At 32.2% G+C, this 20,948-nt stretch overlaps 1 protein-coding gene across 2 annotated transcripts; it reads right to left on the bottom strand.

Moving 5' to 3' along the window:
* Nucleotides 1-1,280: 1,280 nt before the first annotated feature.
* LOC134725270 (luc7-like protein 3) lies at nucleotides 1,281-15,153 on the bottom strand. 2 transcript variants are annotated; one of them, XR_010108536.1, is made up of 11 exons: nucleotides 14,996-15,153; nucleotides 13,296-13,362; nucleotides 12,569-12,608; nucleotides 12,031-12,169; nucleotides 11,443-11,520; nucleotides 10,824-10,919; nucleotides 10,235-10,405; nucleotides 9,469-9,698; nucleotides 6,104-6,648; nucleotides 3,119-5,592; nucleotides 1,281-1,454 (listed from the first exon to the last, which is right to left on the bottom strand). XR_010108536.1 is itself a non-coding variant. In XM_063588946.1 (11 exons), the coding sequence occupies exons 1-10, from the start codon at nucleotides 15,098-15,100 to the stop codon at nucleotides 5,489-5,491; spliced, it is 1,575 nt and encodes a 524-aa protein (XP_063445016.1). In that variant the 5' UTR covers nucleotides 15,101-15,153; the 3' UTR covers nucleotides 1,281-1,454; nucleotides 5,456-5,488. The 2 variants fall into 2 exon arrangements, 1 of the variants encoding a protein (XP_063445016.1); XM_063588946.1 differs by having other exon boundaries at nucleotides 5,456-5,592.
* Between the last annotated feature and the right edge of the window lie 5,795 nt (nucleotides 15,154-20,948).

Raw genomic sequence — 20,948 nt, 5'->3', positions numbered from 1 at the left:
ATTGGCACTCATACCATATTTTCTTATATCTTTCTTCGACAGCTTGTGATTTAGAAAGAGATGTTAAAGATACCAAAGCAATTTTCAAACTCATCAAGTAAGAAATAACTGACAACACCATGACCACAAAGGAAAGACTAAACTAGACAAACAACAATAAACAAAATTCAACAGAGAAAACTAAGGATTTCTAATCAATTACGGTAGTTTAGTATGCATCAAGGTCGAGATTTATACATAAATCTGTGGTAAGTATACAATGTATTGATTTTAATTAAGATAAACTCCACTGATACAACAGTATGATTTAAGTGGAAATTGTCTCGACAGATAATGAGAAGACAATCTCTTGACGACATCCAACCAGAACTGGTAATAATTTGTTAAGAACCCAAACTCATGTGTTTCAATAGACCTCATTTTAGGTAGCATAAATGGTGGTATAAAGTCGAGTTCGTTCTAAACTACTCTTTTCTCTTCTGCAATTTAAAATTGATGTATCATATTCTAAGACTAAAGATTGTAATAAACTCTAGCCAAATCTGGTTTTCAACAGTTAGGAGGTAGACTAGGTTTACCACTTTTTAGGCTACTCATTGAACAAACACTTTTACCTTTGGTTTGCCGTTAATTGTAAACCAATGTTTATGAGGGTCCCAAAATTTTTAAGGCATTTCCAAACTCCAGCTAATGCTTTTCACATGTTTCAGCTTTATATTTCTTTATTATTTATTATAAGGCCAAAATATTTTAACTGGAGGAATTTCATTTCAGAGTCATTATGCTTTTCACAAATTTCATCATAAAATAACTCTACAAGACATAGTATTTCAGTTAGCATCCTTTATCTTCACTTGTATTAAGATGTATTCATATACTGTTACGTCTGATAATTACACTGATGTAAGGAATACCACACCTTAGTCATGTTTAAAACTTGCACAGGAAAGATGAATAAAACTACATATTTGCTCCATCCAATAAAGTTCGTTAAAAGAATAGAAATCATCCACTCTAGACAAAGTCAATATGTAGGAGAATCACTTGACAGGTGATGAATAGTTTTATATGAATAATTACTTTAATGTTTTAATTTCATTGAATAAATACACATTTTGTTTAAGGGCCAGCTGAAGCCTGCCTCAGTGTGTGGGATTTTCTCAGTGTTAAGTCTCATTGGTAGCCTTCATCTATTTTCTGCTCTTTGCTCCCTATTTCACTTCTAAATAATGATAAAAAAAATCTTTTTAGTAAAATGTAAGCTACAACACAAAAATTACTTAAAACTTTATACAATTTTATTGTTCAAGCAATTGGATCAACAAGTATATGAAATGACTCAATAACAGATTAATGTTCAACAGCAGATTTCTCTGTCGCAATGGTCAGTAGAAAATGGAAATGTATCTGTATGTACAATGGCAATTCACACTCATCCTGCAATGGCTTCCTCACTGAAACGAAAAAAAAGTAAAACATATTTTAATATTTAATCAAAGAAAACTTAAAGACATTGTTTTCATCTGAAATACAAAACTGTTATTTCAAAAACCTTGTTTTTAAAATAGAACAAACTAATCCACAAGATGCCATTTTCTAAAATGTCCAACAAAGCGGCCAAGAAAACCAAAATAAAGTGTGAACACTGATATGTCACACCTGTGTGACCTACCAGTTAAACTTTTAAAATGTTGACAATTCTGGACCGCCATGCCACAAATAGATCACCCATGTCTCACTTCCAGAACTTTAATTATGTGGAGAGAAAAAAATGTGATAAAAATTTGAATTGAAGATGCTGTTTCTTTTTATGGAATTCCAGATTAGGAGTTTGACTACCAGTTGTATATCTGTATTTAAGTAATGTCAGCAGATATTTCAGGGGAATTGTAAAATAAAGATATAGCTCCCTCCAAAATGTAAATCTAGACTGTATAAAACCTGTATTTTGTTTTAGTAAGGATAATGGATAAAAAAATATAACCAGAAAACAGTCATGAAATATCCCATTCGTTGGTTTTAGTTTTACACATAGGCATAAAAATGTTATACACCAAATGGCACCTTGTGGATTTTATTCGATTTATATTTGACACCACTATATGAAAAGTTTAAGACAGGGTCTGTATAAATATTTTTTCCAAAAATAAATAAACTCTTGATATTAAATTCCTAAAGAAAAGGTTCTTCATTTTCAAAATTTGCATCAAATATTTATTATCGAAATTTATTAACTGTTTTATTAATTTCTAATCTGAAACTTTTCAATATGAATAGGTTGTATATCATAAATTTCATAAAAAATCTCAGGAAATACCTTACATGGTACTTTTTATAAAAAAAATAACCTACATTTGCTGTGCTAGTTTAGTGTCTTATACATTGTATAATTAAGCTCTAAGGACAAAGACACTTTAAACTTTCTCTACAAATATGTATTAAAGTAACTGAATTTGAACATTTGAATATTTCAAATTTCAACCAATCAGACTTGTATACTGTATATCAAAAGGATTTTCATCAGTGGAGCTATTATTAACAGTTGGTAGGTCAACTATAATTTCCATTAGGGGGAAAATGGTTGTACTGTGCTAAAACTTGTTTAAACTAATAAATTCACTTATTTCAACAATTTGAATGGATTTTTTATGAATTTTGAACAAACTTCATGTACTCTTTGGAATCTATTGTGTTTTTTTTTGTGTACAATCTTCCTTCAACCTGAACAGATTGGTATTTGAAAGAAAAGAGAACGAAGAAACAATCTTAATTCAGAACTTTTCTAATGCTTATTTGTGTATTTCAAAATAACCCTGTTTCAGAAATTATGCATTTTTGAAAATTTATTCTAGTATTTTAAATGATTTTAATAGTAAATTTTCAACCCAATCACTTTCAATTGCAGAAAAAGTTTTTGCTCATGTAGTTAAGAATTTGTGTTATTTTCAAAATGTTCTGTTTGTTGCCAAACTTCTAATCTTAGGTTTTATTGGTAATCAAGATTTTTGTATATCTTTATTCAAAAGTCAGAAAAAACTTCTGTAAAATAATTTTGAAGGTACTTCCTGAGAGTTGTTTAGTGTAACCTTTGTAATAAGGTGGGATCTTTTTAGTATACCTCTATTACAATGTTCCCTTTATCATCCATAATGGTTGACGCCTTTTCTCCTGTCCAGTTCTGCTTTCTAGAAAGCTTGTTCAATCATTCAGTGGGATAAAGAAAACCATTCACATAACATGAAGTAAACAGTTCATATTAAAATCACACACTTCTCTCTAACATGCTTTTGAGTATTTGTGTCTGCTTTCTCATTTCATTCATGATTTTATCCTATAAATTTTTCTATTCAACACCAACTAATTATTCAATAAGAATACAGAATGATATATGATAGCATCTGCTCCTATCATATTTCTAAACCTTATTTAAAATGTTCTTATTACAGATCTCAATTCTAAGAGTAAATCTCTGTTTCGTGTATTCCATAATGATCTAATTTGAGAAGTTCCTTCCTATATTGTCATCATTATCACAAAATTAATATTTTATCTTCAACAATTTCACAATGGAACTCAGATTTACTAGTACGTTTCCTACATTGTTTCCATATTTGAAATTTGAAAAACTTATCTAAGAATTGTTACAATAAACAGCAAACAAAACACATTTTACAAATGACAAAAAAAATCTTATATCTTATACCTTCAAATTTTGTGTTACTTAAATGCAAAAGTTACTACCGGCAGTTCTCCATTTACTGTTTTTTTAATGTTTCAAGCCAATGATAAGTATATCAGTATATTGAATTCTTAAATAATATTCCCTTATTCCTTATGAGATTTCTTAAATGCATTTAAAATTTGTGTAAAATGAAAATTCAAAAAAATTGGTAATTTTTCTCTTCAGAAGATATCTAGCCTTGAAGCAGCACTCTTCCCTTACAAAGGCAAGCTAACTCTCTTGAGAAATAAAAATTCATATTAAGTTTTCTTTTAGTTTTAGTTTTAGGTCATCATAAAAGCTTTAGCTGGATTTTATCAATCTTGCTTTCAATAAATTTAAATATATAAAAAAGGTGTAGTTTGGCTTTTTGAAACATGTGTAACTTGTGTGTGAACTTAAAAATCTTGTTTATAAGTAATGTCTGTTTGTGTATCAAATGAAAAATTTTGAGAGCTAGACTGCCATAATTTTGAATGACAACATATTGTACCATAGTAGGACTACATATCATCTGAAGTCTAGAGGAAGATAGATTTAAGAAAAGTTGAAAGAAGTACTGTAAATAAACACAACAAGCATACAATACCGATTTTTGGTTATCATTTGCCTGTTATAAGTCATGGCTTTTTATCCAACAATCTTAAAGCAATAGAGGAGGCTATAAAATTGGAAATATATCAATTGCCAGGTTGAAAGCACTAACCCCATGTACCTTTACCACAATAAAGATTCATGTATTATAAACTCAACAAATAATGTTTTCTTAAATAAATTATAAGATGTTCCAAGCCTCATCTATTGTTTAAATAACTGTAAAATGTATGTTTTGTTATTTTTTCTCCATATCTTTTTAAATATCCTTTTTTTTGTAAACAAGAACATGAACATTGTAAACATTAACTGCACCATTTACACTCTGAGAAATTAAATCTTACCTCGTAAATAAACATTATTTTTATGATGTTAACATTCAATATACACTGTTCAAAATGGTACACACTCTACTGAAATCAAATAAACGCTCAATATTTATTTTATGTTGAGTTCGTCATAGTAACAACAAAAGTTGCCACTCACCTCTAGTGAGCAAAGTCACACACCCAACATCTTCTGTTTTGATTTCAGTCTTACCTCTACTTTCAGCATCAAATCTGTTGTCTGACCCAAAGGGAGTTGGTTTCCCAAAATGGACAAATTCCTACTTGAAAAGAATGGTGTCACTTACCTCCAAACAATCAAAATTTCTGAGAAACATACCTTTGTTTTCTTTATCTTTACTGAAGGTGTAATTAACCGATAAAAGATTGAACTAACCTCGCCATTGCTGCCAATATCAGAGTATCAGGTAGGCATATTAGGAATTTAAATGTTATTAACACAAAGGCAAGTTGGTTAACATTCAGATGATTTTTCAACATTTTATAAAATTTTCTCCTCTTAACTGTTAAGGTTGGGACACATGTGGAGAAAGGTATTGGTTTATATGCTTCAAAATTAAAACGGCTTTGGTTCTTTTTTGCTATTTTTTAAAACAATTATTTCTCTGTTGGTCCTTAAAACCAGACAGAGATGCCACTTAATCTTATAAATCTATCCTGTATTTCTGAGGCTGTATCTGATTGTTAACCTTATAATAGAAGGACCACATTTCCTTTTAATAAACAGACCCCCCCAGTGATCCACTCACCTTGTAAATCTGGAGTTATCTCCCTTGGAAAACACTTCACTTACCTCATTTTGGATCATATTTTATGTCACCTTTCCTCATTGCATGGGTTCTTCAATGTTCTCAGGATTTTCCTTGTTTTCTAGTGGCTTTACTTCTGATCCTTCTTCACTTTTCTTTATCTCTGGCTCTTCTACTGAGTCTGGAATAAGAAATTAAGTTACAATTGAATATGTAGTCGATATTGATATAGCCAGTGCACACCTTTATCAATTTTTACTAGTAACTTTTTTTTGGATTTCAAATGAAAAAAATGTACATGAGTATTAGAATAAAAATAACCTCAAAAACACTTATAGCGGCCAGCCAATATAAACATGAAGATGAAAATCTTTTGTGAGGCATTCAGCTGTTTTTGCTCTTTGGTTGTATTGTTGTCGCATTGAAACATTTCATATTTCCATTCTCTATTCTACTATTGTATATACTTTTCAGTAAAATTCATAAAAAAATGGTCAAAATGCATGTTCAATTTACATGCTGGAAAGATATCTCAATTTTTTCACTTATGTGGAGTGACAAATATCATCTTTATTTTCAAAACTATACTAACTATATGTTTATACTTTAAATTTTTATAATATATTTGGAATTTTTTTTATAAACCTTGTTATAAATGACTGCAATTAAGAATTTAGTCTTTATTTAATTACCAGGTTTGTCTTCTTTCTCTATGCTCTTTTCTTTTTCTCCATTCTCTTGGTCTTTTTCACTACTTCTCTCCCTGCTTTTACGATCCTTTTCACTGCTTTTTTCTCTACTCTTACGATCTTTATCTCTACTTCTTTCTCTACTTTTACGATCTTTGTCTCTACTTCTTTCTCTACTTTTATGATCCTTGTCCCTACTCCTATCTCTACTTTTATGATCCTTGTCCCTACTTCTTTCCCTACTCTTATGATCATTGTCTCTACTTCTATGATCCCTACTCCTTCTGTCTCTGTCTTTTCTATCTTTATCCCTGCTTCTGTCTCTACTTCTCTTGTCACGACTTCTATCCCGACTTCTTCTATCTTTATCCCTACTTTTGTCTCGACTTCTTACATCTCTACTTCTCCTATCTCGGTCTCTTCTCCTTGATGAGTCCTTGTCCCTTGAACGTGACCTAGTCCTTCGACGACGGTGGTGATGAGATCGGTCACGTGATCGGCTTCTAGATTTGTGTCTATGTCGACTCCTGCTTCTACTTTTTCTACGCCTGTTTAAAAAGATGCAAAATATAAGAAAAGATGTTAATATATGGTTTGTTAATAAAATGGTCATCCTAAAAGTTTCAAAAGAAACACCTGTTCATGTTTAGACAAGGATTATTAGATTTGTATATATAGGTTCAATTTTATTTGACAATTGCCAATGGAAGTCAGCAGGGTTAAAGAACATCAGTTGTTCGACCTGTTAGTCAAATGCGTTTTGTTTAAATATACTTTTTCACTGTTTTGGTTTTTGGAAAATGTTGTTTGTGCTGTTTTTAGACCCTTCTACAACGAAATTTGTTTGACATGCACACGTAGAAAAATTGCGGTTTTTATCCAACGCAATCATAGGTTTGAACGTAGTTTTCAATTTAGTATCGTTTATATTTTTTGTTTGGGCATGTATCATATTTTCCCTCCGGTTTATATGATCCTTTCATCCTATATTGACTCTTAAAATTCAAGAGTTGATCTAAAATTGAGGGTACTTTTTCTAAAAATGAGGGTACTTTTTATATGGCTTTCCAAATACCGTTTCGATCCCTAACATCACTGAAGAGACGTTTATTGTCGAAATCCAAATCTGGTGTACTAAAGAAATATTGACACCGAATGTTTGTGGCACAACATCGTGGCCACAGGTTAACAAATTTGTTTTCTATTAAGTTTAAAATTTATATTAAGATCCATTTTGTTACATCTTGTGATCAATTTTATTTGGCAATCGCCAATGGAAGTCAGCAGGGTTAAAGAACATCAGTTGTTCGACCTGTTAGTCAAATGCGTTTTGTTTAAATATACTATTTCACTGTTTTGGTTTTTGGAAAATGTTGTTTGTGCTGTTTTTAGACCTTTCTACAACGAAATTTGTTTGACATGCACACATATAAAAATTGCGGTTTTTATCCAACGCAATCATAGGTTTGAACATTGTTTTCAATTAAGACTCGTTTATATATATATATATATATATATATAATGTCGTTATACCCTTCTACAACGAAATTTGTTTGACATGCACACGTATAAAAATTGCGGTTTTTATCCAACGCAGTCATTTTATGATCCGTTCATCCTATATATTGACTCTTAAAATTCAAGAGTTAATCTAAAAATGAGGGTACTTTCTCTAAAAATGAGGGTGCTTTTTATATGGCCTTCCAAATACCGTTTCGATCCCTAACATCACTGAAGAGACATTTATTGTCGAAATCCGGATATGGTGTACTAAAGAAATATTGACACCGAATGTTTGTGGCACAACATCCCGTCCACAAGTTAACATTTTTTTTTCTTTCTGTGACGTATTAAATTTATAATAAGATCCATATTGTTACAACCTGTGATCAATTTTATTTGGCAATCGCCAATGGCAGTCAGCAGGGTTAAAGAACATCAGTTGTTCGACCTGTTAGTCAAATGCGTTTTGTTTAAATATACTTTTTCACTCTTTTGGTCTTTTGGAAAATGTTGTTTGTGCTGTTTTTAGACCCTTCTACAACGAAATTTGTTTGACATGCACACGTATAAAAATTGCGGTTTTTATCCAACGCAGTCATAGGTTTGAACGTAGTTTTCAATTTAGTATCGTTTATATTTTTTGTTTGGGCATGTATCATATTTTCCCTCCGGTTTATATGATCCGTTCATCCTATATATTGACTCTTAAAATTCAAGAGTTAATCTAAAAATGAGGGTACTTTCTCTAAAAATGAGGGTGCTTTTTATATGGCCTTCCAAATACCGTTTCGATCCCTAACATCACTGAAGAGACATTTATTGTCGAAATCCGGATATGGTGTACTAAAGAAATATTGACACCGAATGTTTGTGGCACAACATCCTGTCCACAAGTTAACATTTTTTTTTCTTTCTGTGACGTATTAAATTTATAATAAGATCCATTTTGTTACAACCTGTGATCAATTTTATTTGGCAATCGCCAATGGCAGTCAGCAGGGTTAAAGAACATCAGTTGTTCGACCTGTTAGTCAAATGCGTTTTGTTTAAATATACTTTTTCACTCTTTTGGTCTTTTGGAAAATGTTGTTTGTGCTGTTTTTAGACCCTTCTACAACGAAATTTGTTTGACATGCACACGTATAAAAATTGCGGTTTTTATCCAACTCAGTCATAGGTTTGAACGTAGTTTTCAATTTAGACTCGTATATATATATATATATATAAAATGGAGAATGGAAATGAGGAATGTATCAAAGAGACAACAACCCGACCATAGAAAAAACAACAGCAGAAGGTCATTTATATGTGTATCATTGGCAAGTAACTTACAGCTTTTATCTAACTTTGAAAAAAGTTTAATAAGTTAAGAAATAGTTTTATCATCACTGACAAGGGATAGATACTGTATAATTTTGCCCTCCTAAATTGACATGAATTAAAAGTAAAAGAGGAAACATTGTTAAGCCATAAATGTTTCATAAGAACTATGCATTCACAGAAAGTAAACATTGATAACTAATTTTACAATGATTATGTGCTAGCGTGGAAGTATCATATTGACAGGAACTACAACGATTAATTAGCATTTATTAATAACCCAGGTAGCCCAGTAGAAAAGATATGGAAACTGTCTAATTAGTACGGTGGTTAATTTCTTTGGTGACTATCTGCAATGCCGGGGTCATAAATTGACCAGAGATACTTCTTATCAATTACTTGCTTTTTAACAATATTGCCTGTCGGAAAACACCTTTACTTATTTGTAGCTTTTCATTCTTTTAGTGATTTGTTTAGGCTGTAAAATCCATTCTTCTCAAATGAGTATGCAGCAGTAAGTATGCATGTAAAATATAAGAACAAACCTGTGTCTATCTTTACTTTCTGATCTCTTCTTTCTATCTCTGTCCCTATCTTTATCCCTTTGTCTTTCTTTTTCTTTCTCTTTTATTTTTTCTCTTTCCTTTTCTTTTTCTTTTTCCCTTTCTTGATCTCGTTTCTTACGGTCTTCTCTTTCCTTTTCTCGCTCTTTTTCTCTCTCTTCCCTTTCCTTTGCCAATCTAGACTCTCTTTCTTCATCTTCCATTACTTTTTTCTGCAATCATATAAAGTTGAACCAAGTTAAGTACAAAATAAGAATGCTATTTCCCAAACAGATCTTATTTTCAATACAGCAATATATAATCTTATATACCGAATATTTATAAAATGTAAAGAACTCTGACTTCTTATTATTGAACAGGGTAATGATCTAAAAATAGAATAAAAGAGATATTTGGTATACATAAAAAAAAATGTAGCCTTTAAATTGAACAAAACTATATCAATAACTAGACATTATGCTGCCTTCAATAAATGACAAATCTCTATTCTGTGCATCAAACCCTTAATCCTTTCAACTGAACAAAATCTGCAATTCATTTTTCTTCTTAAACTATTACTGCATAGTCAAAAAGGTACAATACACCTTATCACTAATCCCGGCTGACCCAGCCGCTTGAACTTTTGAAGTCAACAACAATCACTTTTCCATTGTAGCGTCAGATATATTGTTTTATGACGTCAACATTTTACGGGAACCTGTGTGATATCCAGCAATGGCAGACAAATAGCAATAAGGTGTATGCTTACCTTTTTCCAATCCTCCACATAAGACCTGATTCTAGCATAACCAGCATGCTGTTTCCCCATTAAATGTTCATCTATTCTCTGTTGTACATCTCCTACCACTAACAATGCACCACATACTGTACAAACTTCCATTGTCTTCTCTGGTTCATTTGATGCATTGGCTAACTTACTCTAAAAATACAATTTATATTATTCTATCATATTTTAGTCTTCAATTTAGGTTACGATTGGTATAAACAACACAACTGTTGCCATATCATAACAATTTAAAGATTTTTGTTACTATTAAATCAGAGACTCAAATTCACTTATCATGATCTACAACTCCTCTGAACAAGAACACATAATTTATTGACATCCCTTGTAACAATTTATATTTCCTTAGATTTGTATCTAAACAGTCTAATTCTTTCAACATTTATATCATCTTTGTAAGTAGACAAAAATAAACAAAATATCCCCATATTAAAAATTCATGCATATATTTTAGGATCTTAAAATATGGAAAAGCACTTTTTGCCCCTTTTAATACTATCTATTTTATTTTAAAATTATGATCAACACTTGTGATTATACATCCTCCACATACCTCCTCTAGTTGTCTTCTCTCATCTCTAAGTTGTTCACAAAGTTTCATCACTCCTTGGGCCTCCTCAACCTTACCCTCACAACCTAGTTCTTCTGCCTATAAAAGTAAGAGTTGATTTAAAACTTCATTCGGATTCCGTTATACACAGACTTGCTTCTTCATGTCAGATAGAAGAAGACTATTTCTCTTTGAATATAAAATTTGATAAAATCCTGGCAATACTTCAGTACTAATTACTACACAGTAAAAAATGTTTGGTTTTGTATTGAAGAATTTAAAATAAAATCACTGTTCATAGGGATAAAGGCAACATTCAAGATATTACTACAATGTTAAATTGACAACATATAAGAATACAGGTGTATTCAAAGGTTCAATAACTTTATGTGGATTTTATCATAATATATGAGCTCTATATATAACATCACCATAAAATTTGGATGTGATATCCTGTTAATTTAAAGATTTCTACCAGTAGAGCCATACTTCAATAGCATATCTATGCAGCAAAAACTGTTTAATCTTTCGTTCAAAAACTATATTTTGACTATCTACAGAAAGATAATCTTTCTTATCATGCATATTAACATTTTTAGCGAGAATTTAAGTACACACTTACCTGCTGAACTAAATCATTGATTTTTTCTGTCAATATATTTATTTTCTCATCTTTCATCATATTCATATTGTTGCTCAACTGTAAATAGTTACAAAAGCATAAATTAAGATTTAAAAAAAACAAGACAATATGTTAAAACTAGTACATAATCTATAATGATATTGTTTATTTCAATCAGCTGTATCTGTTAAAGGTGCAAAAATAAATCATTGAGTTTTGTATATAACCCTATCACAACACTGCTAGTTTTAAAGATCTGACACTGATTTTGTAACTGCTGAAAAATTAGAAAGATGCTTCATTCATCATGATAAATCAAATTGTAATGTTGTTGTTTGAATGTAAGGATTCATTTCATCTGTTGCCAACTTGGAATCTGTCACTAAAATTCTCTTTTTAAATGACCATGTGAATTTTTGTTGGCTGTGTTTTCCCTTTTTTTAAATGAAGGATAGGTATTTTATTAAATGAAAGGGGCCATCAATTTTAAAGAATTAGCCCTTAGTTACATCATGAGAGTTTACTCTTCTTTTTCTGTCTAACTGTGAACTAACAAATTTCCATATTCTCATAACTGATTTTACTTACACTGCCCTGTTGGTTACTCAGAGCCAGACGCTGATGTCCTCTTTTTATTCTTCTTTCACAATCTGACACCAAACTTTGTAAATAACGATGAAAATCTTCTTCAAAACCAACTTTTCCAAATTTGGAACTTTTTGTATATCTGAAATGGAAAAAAACACCAAAGATATTGAGAACGTAAATGTTAAAAGTTTTTAATGATATCTATTAAATGTATTTCATTATTTACTTTTTCTCAAAATAATGAATCGATCAATTGTACTTCATGTACTTAGTTACTTTTTTCTAGTTGACTAAAAACAATACATAGGCAGTGCAAAAGCAGGGTATCAGACTGCAATCCAGCATTTGCCTAGGGTTCATTAAGGCAAATTATTATTACTTTCATTCCAGTAAAATTTGTCCTTCTTTCATGGTGGTTAACTATGCAGTTTGATGAACAGCAAACTGTTATGTCTAAATAATGTTAAACAAACTTTGGACTTGGACTACCATTCTATGTCCTATCAATGTCATGTATACTAAATTAAAGTTTACTTACTCTTTCTTGAGATGATCATCATGAAGTTTTTCACATGGACCTGAAATATATATAATAGAAAAAATTATCTTTAAAAGCTACATATAATTTGTAAAGTTGAGATGTGCATATGGTTGACATGTAGGTACTACTAACTAAAAGACAGAGACAGAATAAATACTTATAGACAATTCTTACAAACAGACTCAAAGATTTTTGAATCGACATATCAAATGAACCTTTTCCATTAAAACTCTTTTTATATTACATGTACATGTATTATCAAAAATAAAATCCATTTTCCAGCAAAATTTATATTGTATTATATTTAGTATTTATAATTTACAGGATTTAAAAAAATAATTCTATGATCTTAGTCTTACGAGAAAATAAAAAATTTCTCCAAGAGGTGTTTCCAGTGTAGCTGACATAGGGACTGTCCCTGGTTCGTGCTACTTAAAAACGATTGCATTTTATTGATGTTTAAAGAACACATATCTCCAATGTTAACTTAACCAACCTGTGAGCCAGAATGCTTTGAATTAAATATATCTTTATCAACATACAGTGTACATATGAATTTTAATATTTACTATAGGAAAAGTTCTGATTGATCATGCAGAAGCATGGGGTTCTTTTTTTTTATGTTTCATCAATGCGCAGATTACATAGTGTATCTTACTGGAAGTACAGTTTGCTCAAAATTCTTTATAAAATTAGAAGGTTAGAGCAGTATCAATCAACTCACCTAAATCAGCTCTCGTGTTAACAAACAGTTCATGTGGACAAAAACCACACAGATAATATTTACATACCTGAAAAATACAAGATTTTTTTTCATCTAAATCAAAACTCACAATTATAAGAGAACTTGATTGGCCAACATATCCTACAAATTAGTTTAGTACTTAAATTTTAAACTACAACATATGATCTTGGAGGGAAAAAATTGTCATTTACATGCATGGCATGCATGTGTGCACATGACATTTATTTTTGTGAGAACCTTACTTATTTTTTTCAGTGAAAATTTTATAACAGATTTGAGGTTGATACCCAATGATGGGAATAATATTCACGAGTCTGAGTCATGTATCAGGATCTTTCCAAAGTACATGTATGAATATCATGTACTACAACGTAGACTTTAGTCTTACTTTTACTAGCTCTTTTTTGATTTGAGTTAAGTCTGCAAATTTATATTTTATCTTGTGTTTTTCTATGTTGTGATGTTATGCTATTGTTTCAGAAAAAGTGAGAAGGTTTGGATCCACTAAAACATCTAATCCCGCTGCAAATGCTTGCACCTGTCCTAAGTCAGGAATCTGATATACAGTAGTTGTCGTTTGTTGATGTTATATATATGTGTTTCTCGTTTTTTTTAATTTTTTTATATAGGTTAGACCGTTACGTTGGTCTTTCCGTATGAATGGTAATTTTGGGGCTCTTTATAGCTTGTTGTTCGGTGTGAGTCAAGGCTCTGTGCTCTGTGTTGAAGGCCGTACATTGACCTATAATGGTTTACTTTTTAAAAATTGTTATTTGGATGGAGAGTAGTCCAAATAAGTATGACGTCTTGAAAGGCTATTATAATTTTTTTCTTTGACGCATAACGCCAAACTCATTTATTCAGTTGGACTTTGAGAAGGAATTTACTGCTTTATTAAAACGTTTAGCTGAATTCTCCTGTAGATGCTTCATTTTAGTTGTATAAAATATATTTTTGAACCAAACTCGGTACATTTTCACTGACCTGAATTTCCGGATAATGTAAAACAATTGTTCCGGAAAATCTGGTTTTACCGAGTTTGGTGTAAAAATTATTTTATAATCTTGTCGAAGGAAATCAGACAAACGTTTTAAAAAATGCAGTCGACATGTTCCCGCCTATGATGGAATTGTTCCTTATATTATTATTTCTGTAGGGGTTAATTGGAAATATTTTGCACAAACAAACACATAAAAGGTGAGAATTTTTATATATGCATTTTGTTTTAGCCTTCAATGAAAATTTGATGGCTAAATTGGGTCTCAAAGTTGAGAGCAAAATATGCTCTCAAAGTCCAACCGAAAATGGCACTTCAGCATTATGACGTCGATGTAAGGCGTCAAAGAAAAAATATTATAATAGCCTTTCAAGACGTCATAATTATTTGGACTAGATGGAGAGTTGTCTCATTGGCACTCACACCACATCTTCCTATATCTATTATTCATTGATACTTTGACAATGTAATTTTATTTCTGGATGACAATCAACAGATCAACGTTGCAGCTTAATCACAGCCAAATGGCTCGTGACGAATTGAATATTCTGGGTAAGAATCAAAAATTTTAAGCAAAGCTTGTGGCTATGCAACATGGATATGGTCACGTGACACATAACTAATCTAAGAAGCGCCAGTTCGATCATTGAGTATAATTAGTATAGCTTTTGAATATATTTACTTCTGCATCATCCCATCGTATATCATTTTTTCTATCTGAAGGGGCCAGATTTCTATCCCTTCCCATTAATTCGTCGAGCATCGAGGCGAGAACGTTCGCAGCCATGATGCTCAATGTAGGCGATAGCAAACCACAAATTGGGTACGGCTACAACCCTGTGTATCCGGTTTTGTTGAGTTAAACAATGAGGTCCATCATGGGGGTGTCCAAGTAATCGAATAATTACAAATGTTTACAGTCTTTACAAATATAATCAAATAATCACATTTTTTTTGCCAATACAATCAAATAATCCTTAATATTTTTTTTAACAAGATAATCAAATAACCAAAATATTTATGAGTCCTCATGATATATAGAGAATCAAATAAGTCAATATATAATCTGGTAATCAAATAATCAGTATAATCATAGCCAAGTAATCACAGAATCAAAAACCCCATGAGGAGGCCAAAAAATAGAACCTTTGCTATATACAGAGACATATAATATGTGTCTTTGCTATATATGAATGATAAGACCAAAGAGACACACCAAAAATGCATACTGATTGTAAATTGTAATGCACGCTCAGAGAATGCACGTACGTCTCTAAACTAATATAAGGACACTTTACCTATTCCATTTATGACCCGAGCCGATGGCTTATTGTGGAAAAAAATGACTTGAAAAAGACTTAAATGAAATAAGAGAAAAAAACATGAGGAAGAAATATGTCGATTTGCCGCTAGCCGAAAATACAATTATTCAGTGTATACAAATCAGTATCCATGCGGAGGAGGGAAGATTGCATACATTAATATGTCAATTTACCGTCAGAAAACACATATACTCGATGTGTATTTTCTATGTACAGTGTAAAGGCAGAAGGCATTGTGTTGGTGAGTCAGAACAGTCTTTTCTAACACGTATGATCACGTGTGAATAGTTTCAAATTGACAATTATCTAGACGTTTTAAAAATATCACAATGTGTATACTAATGGAAAGTCTTGTACTAGTCTATATTAGTATAAAAACTCCCTGTTATTCTTTTCAGGTGGAGACTATAATCATTCAGTTTATTTCTTGCCAAACTTTTATAGATACAAATATTGCCTGTGCATTGAATTTTGCTAAGTTTCTTTTGTTACCTATTCTGACATTGGACTCAGGCTTCTCTTAACTTGATTTGTGTTTCTTTATTCTACATCGCATTGGCTAGAGATATAAACGGGGGTTCTCTCAAAACATGCGTCACCCCGCCGTATTTAATCTTGTTCATTTATAGTTTTGAGTTGAGTATGACGTCCATTTCACTAAAATTGTACTCGTTTTTATTTAGTGACCAGCTGAGGTCCACATTTGGGGACCTCCTGGTGTGGCCGGGGTTTTCTTTCTGTGTTGAAGATCCCATTGGTGGCCTTCGGCTGTTATCTGCTCTTTGGTCCTTTTTGCCCGCAATTTGCTTTTTGTCCGTTTTGCTTTTTGTCCGATAATTTTGCTCTTTGTCCGCCACTTTTGCTCTTTGTCCGTTTTGCCTGTTTAGCTCACCTGGACCAGAGGTTTAAGTGAGCTTTTTTTTCTATCACTTGGCATCCGTCGTCGTCGTTTATTTTCAGAAAATCTGAAATAATGGCAAAATTAAAGCAAATATGGCCACATGAGTATCTAGTTTCAAAAAATTATCCGATGACCCCGTCCAATTATCAAGATGTCCGCCATGTCTAAAAATAGAACATTGTGGTAAAATGTAGATTTTTCACCGGCTTATATATCTGAAACTAAAGCATTTGACTAACTTGTTAACTAAAGTTTTGTCTTGGCTAACAGAAGAAATTTCATGATAAAAACAGAAACGTATGCGGAAAAACGCACAATCGCATAAAGATTTTTATTCAGGACAATCATTTTTTTACATAAATAAGGCCGTTAGTTTTCTCGTTTGAATTGTTTTACATTGTCTTATCGGGGCCTTTTATAGCTGACTAGATGCGGTATGGGCTTTGCTCATTGTTGAAGGCCGTACGGTGACCTATAATTGTTAATGTTTGTGTCATTTTGGTCTTTTGTGGATAGTTGTCTCATTGGCAATCATACCACATCTTCTTTTTTTATATAATAACTAATATCCAAGAAACAAATATCAGAAACTACCATCAATTAAGGTTGTAAAATACTATAGGTGATACTTGATTAATGTAATGTTTTGATTTATTTTTTTGTCGTTAAGTCTTAAAATTTCACAAACATAATGGAATTATCCTTTAACGAAAACATCTCTTAAAAAGCTATTCGCTGCATGATGGCTAAATGCAATTTATTTCTGAAATTATTTTTTTTTCGTTGTTCTGAGTATTTAAGATGTTGCATGCAGCTAAAATATTGGTAAAACACTGATTGGGAAAAAAATGGTCTGCATAAAATATACGCAAAAGTAAACGAAAAATGCCGGTGGAATGCACTCCTGGCCTTGAAGGCATAAAACTTTGCTCAGTGCTCGGAGCACAAAAATCATGCTCGAAACATGAAATCCAGCAATTTGATTGGTTGATTTTCGAGTCTGATTACAAAAATCATGCTGGAAAGTTTTATGACCGTGAAGCCTGGTCTCAGATAGGTACGTTTAAAAAAATGACAGCTAACATGTTATGAGTACCAAAAAAAGCGCGAGTTCAACACTTGCTTTTTCATAAACAAAATCTATATTCAAAATGATAATCCGTAAAACAATAATGAATATGAACATTTACAATTCAAACAATAGATCGATATCAAACAAAAGTGTTTCGTTATCATTTTTCAGCTACAATGAGTATATGAAACATCCAATGTCGAATTATCAACATTGAGTTCAAAAAAAATAATGTTTCTGTCATGTTGTGCACCGAAATCTCTGCAGCACAAGGTTCATGTAGTGACACCGCTAGATATTTAATAGGATCTCGTGAAAAGTCTGACTTTGGTCCACTCATGTAGCAAATTGTCTGTGTGACCATCGCTGACAGCTTTTGGTACACATACGATATTTTGTTGGTCAACATATATTTTTTAACGCCCATGACAGCTATTTAAACATCACCAAGGAAAGGTTGCCATGATCTTTGTTTATTTCCATGAAATTTATATAGCCCCAAAGAATTTACCATAAACACCAAATGAATACTCGTGTCAATTTGAAAGCCACGCTTGTTGCTTTATATTTCATCATTAAAAGTCCCTTTTGAGGATTTGTGGATTATTTGTTATACAGTAGAGGGTTAATTTACAGTCTATAAGCAATTGCATCCTTGGAAAAGCCTCGTTAAAAGAGGGACGAAACATACCAGAGGAACAGTCAGACTCATAAATCGAAAATACACTGACAACGCCATGGCTTAAAAAGGAAAGGACAAACAGACAAACAATAGTTCACATGACACAACATAGAAAAACTACAGAATAAACACTGTGACACGAACCCCACCAAAAACTATTGGTGATCTCAGGTGCTCCGGTAGGGTAAGCAGATCCTGCTCCCAATGTTGCACCCGTCGTGTTGCTTATGAGATTACAAATCCGTTAAATAGTCTAATTCGTTTATGTCAGATTTATGAAAGGGAAGGGGATTGTAGTTACGTTGTAAGGAACATATCCGATATCATTTGTGAAACGGTTATTCCATAACGGTCAACCAACTCGTGATGGCGTCCGTCAAATTTACGAAGTGATTATTTCAACTTAACCATTTGGAACTCTTGAGTTAATAGCTTTCTTGTGAGCAAAAACCCTCTATCAAGAAAATCATGATATGAAATTCAAGCACGGGAATATTGTATCAATTGGGAGATATATACACCGTATACAGGTGCTGCTGGAATGTTACTACCTGGAAATGGAAAGTTCACAATTGGAAAGCTGAAATCATCTCTTTTGTCGTAAAGTTTTGTTTTCAATTAACCCTCATTGTCAATTTCTAGTAAGTCAAGATATGAGGCCGGCTTAACTGTATCTGTTGTATCCTTTTTCTCTAGTTCAATGGGATAGATGCGTTCAACATTGTCACCAAATTTTTAACATTTAGTGAAAGAACATCATCTATATAGATATTGCTAACTTCTTTAATTACGCCACAAATTGTTTTCAGTAGTTGTTAGAAAGACCTGGCATATAGTCTCTTTACAATAAGGGCGTGACATTCATGACATACGCTAAACTTTACATGTCGAAAGTAAAAGCAACAAAAAAGTCGAACTCGAATTACGTCCGTTCAAATAACCCTGTACCTCACATCTGTTCCAAAAATCAGCGGAAATTACTTGACATCATAGTCTTAACAGTCTTAACCGTCATTATTAACCAACTATGCATAGTTCTAATAATAATAAACTAGTGGCTCTAAATAGCCTTTGTGATCACCTGGAAATTATCGGACAAAAAGCAAAACGGACAAAAAGCAACGGACAAAAAGCAAAAGTGTCGGACAAAAAGCAAAATAATGAGACAAAAAGACAAAAAGCAACGGACAAAAGCAACGGACAAAAAGCAAAAGTGTCGGACAAAAAGCAAAATAATGGGACAAAAAGTAACGGACAAAAAGCAAAGTGTCGGACAAAAAGCAAAATTATCGGACAAAAAGCAAAAGCGGACAAAAAGCGAATCGCGGACAACAAGCATCGTATCAATCGTATTTTTTTTCTCTGTGACATAGCCCCCATTTCCATTCTCAATTTTATTATCATCGTTTTTACCTGTACTCGAATGATTTTTTATGGATAGAATAAATTAATGAAATGGTTCATCTTGTTCTACTTTCAATGTTGATATATTGAACCAAAATAAAAAAAAGCATGTTTCATTTTTTTTTATCAGGTAGCTAATGTCCCTATCTTAGATTAATATTTCTGATCGTGAAAGTCGGCTACAACCTTTTGGCGATCGTGTAAAGATTCATGAACGATTAACGCTTATTCGTCGGGTTGTTTTAACAAAATGCTTGCTTGGCAGCTTTCAAATCAATTCATATGCTAAATTATCTTCGTAATTGGTAACGCAAACACGACCGAGGTAGTGTGGCTTTTTCTGTCTGGTTCACTTTTCTTAATAGGGCTTATTCTGTCGGGTTCACTTTTGTTGAGAATTAGGCTTATTCTGTCGGGTTCACTTTTGTTGAGAATAAAGCTTATTCTGTCGGGTTCACCGTTTTGTTGAGAATAAAGCTTATTCTGTCGGGGTCACTTTTGTTGAGAATAAAACTTATTCTGTCGGGTTCACCGTTTTGTTGAGAATAAAGCTTATTCTGTCGGGTTCACTTTTGTAGATAATAAAGCTTATTTTGTCGGGTTCACTTTAATTTGTTGAGAATAGGGCTTACTCTGTCGGGTTCACTTTTGTTGAAAATAGGGCTTATTTTTTTTTATTTTAAAAATGTCGGGTTCACTTTTGTTGCGAATATGGTTTTGGTAGTTCGCCATGATACCTCGGCGACTATAGTCGGTTGTGCTATATTGGTTCAAACATTAATGAAGTGAAAAAGTGATTGGGTTTTTACGTCGGATGACCGTGATGGAGGGCATTCCGGTGTATTGTTGCAACCGTGTGACGTTTCTATCTACGCCAGTGACCCGTTTTTGACTGAAAACCGAACACAAAATAGCATTCCTTATCGCTTGTTATAGATCACTTTCATCAATAAATATTCATGAAGGGCATTCCGGTGTATTGTTGCCACCGTGTGACATTCTTATCCACGCCGGTGAATCTCGTTTTGACTGATAACCAAACACAAAATAGCATTCATTATCGCTTGTTATACGGATCAATTAAATCAATAAAATATTTTTTTAAGAACCGATGATAGACATGATGGATAAATGATATGAAAATGTTACAGTTTTGTCGTGAGAAATATATATATATATATATCAATAACAAACCAAGAATATCGAAATGTGTTACAGCCGAATGCGTTTGTAGGCAAAGGTAATATTTTGGGT

This window comes from Mytilus trossulus, chromosome 7 (genome assembly GCF_036588685.1).
Source record: "Mytilus trossulus isolate FHL-02 chromosome 7, PNRI_Mtr1.1.1.hap1, whole genome shotgun sequence".
NCBI lineage: Eukaryota > Metazoa > Mollusca > Bivalvia > Mytilida > Mytilidae > Mytilus > Mytilus trossulus.
Note: the sequence above shows the minus strand (reverse complement) of the source record. Positions and strands in the feature narration are given on the sequence as shown.

Bases quoted from the DNA above. Each gene is read 5' to 3' on its own strand.
- LOC134725270 (XM_063588946.1), bottom strand. From the start codon at position 15,100: ATGGCTGCGAACGTTCTCGCCTCGATGCTCGACGAATTAATGGGAAGG. The intron at 13,363-14,995 runs GTAAATATATTC...TGTATTTTTCAG, and splicing joins TACGATGGGATGATGCAGAA to GTATGTAAATATTATCTGTG. The intron at 6,649-9,468 runs GTTTGTTCTTAT...CTTTTTAAACAG, and splicing joins GAAAGTAAAGATAGACACAG to GCGTAGAAAAAGTAGAAGCA.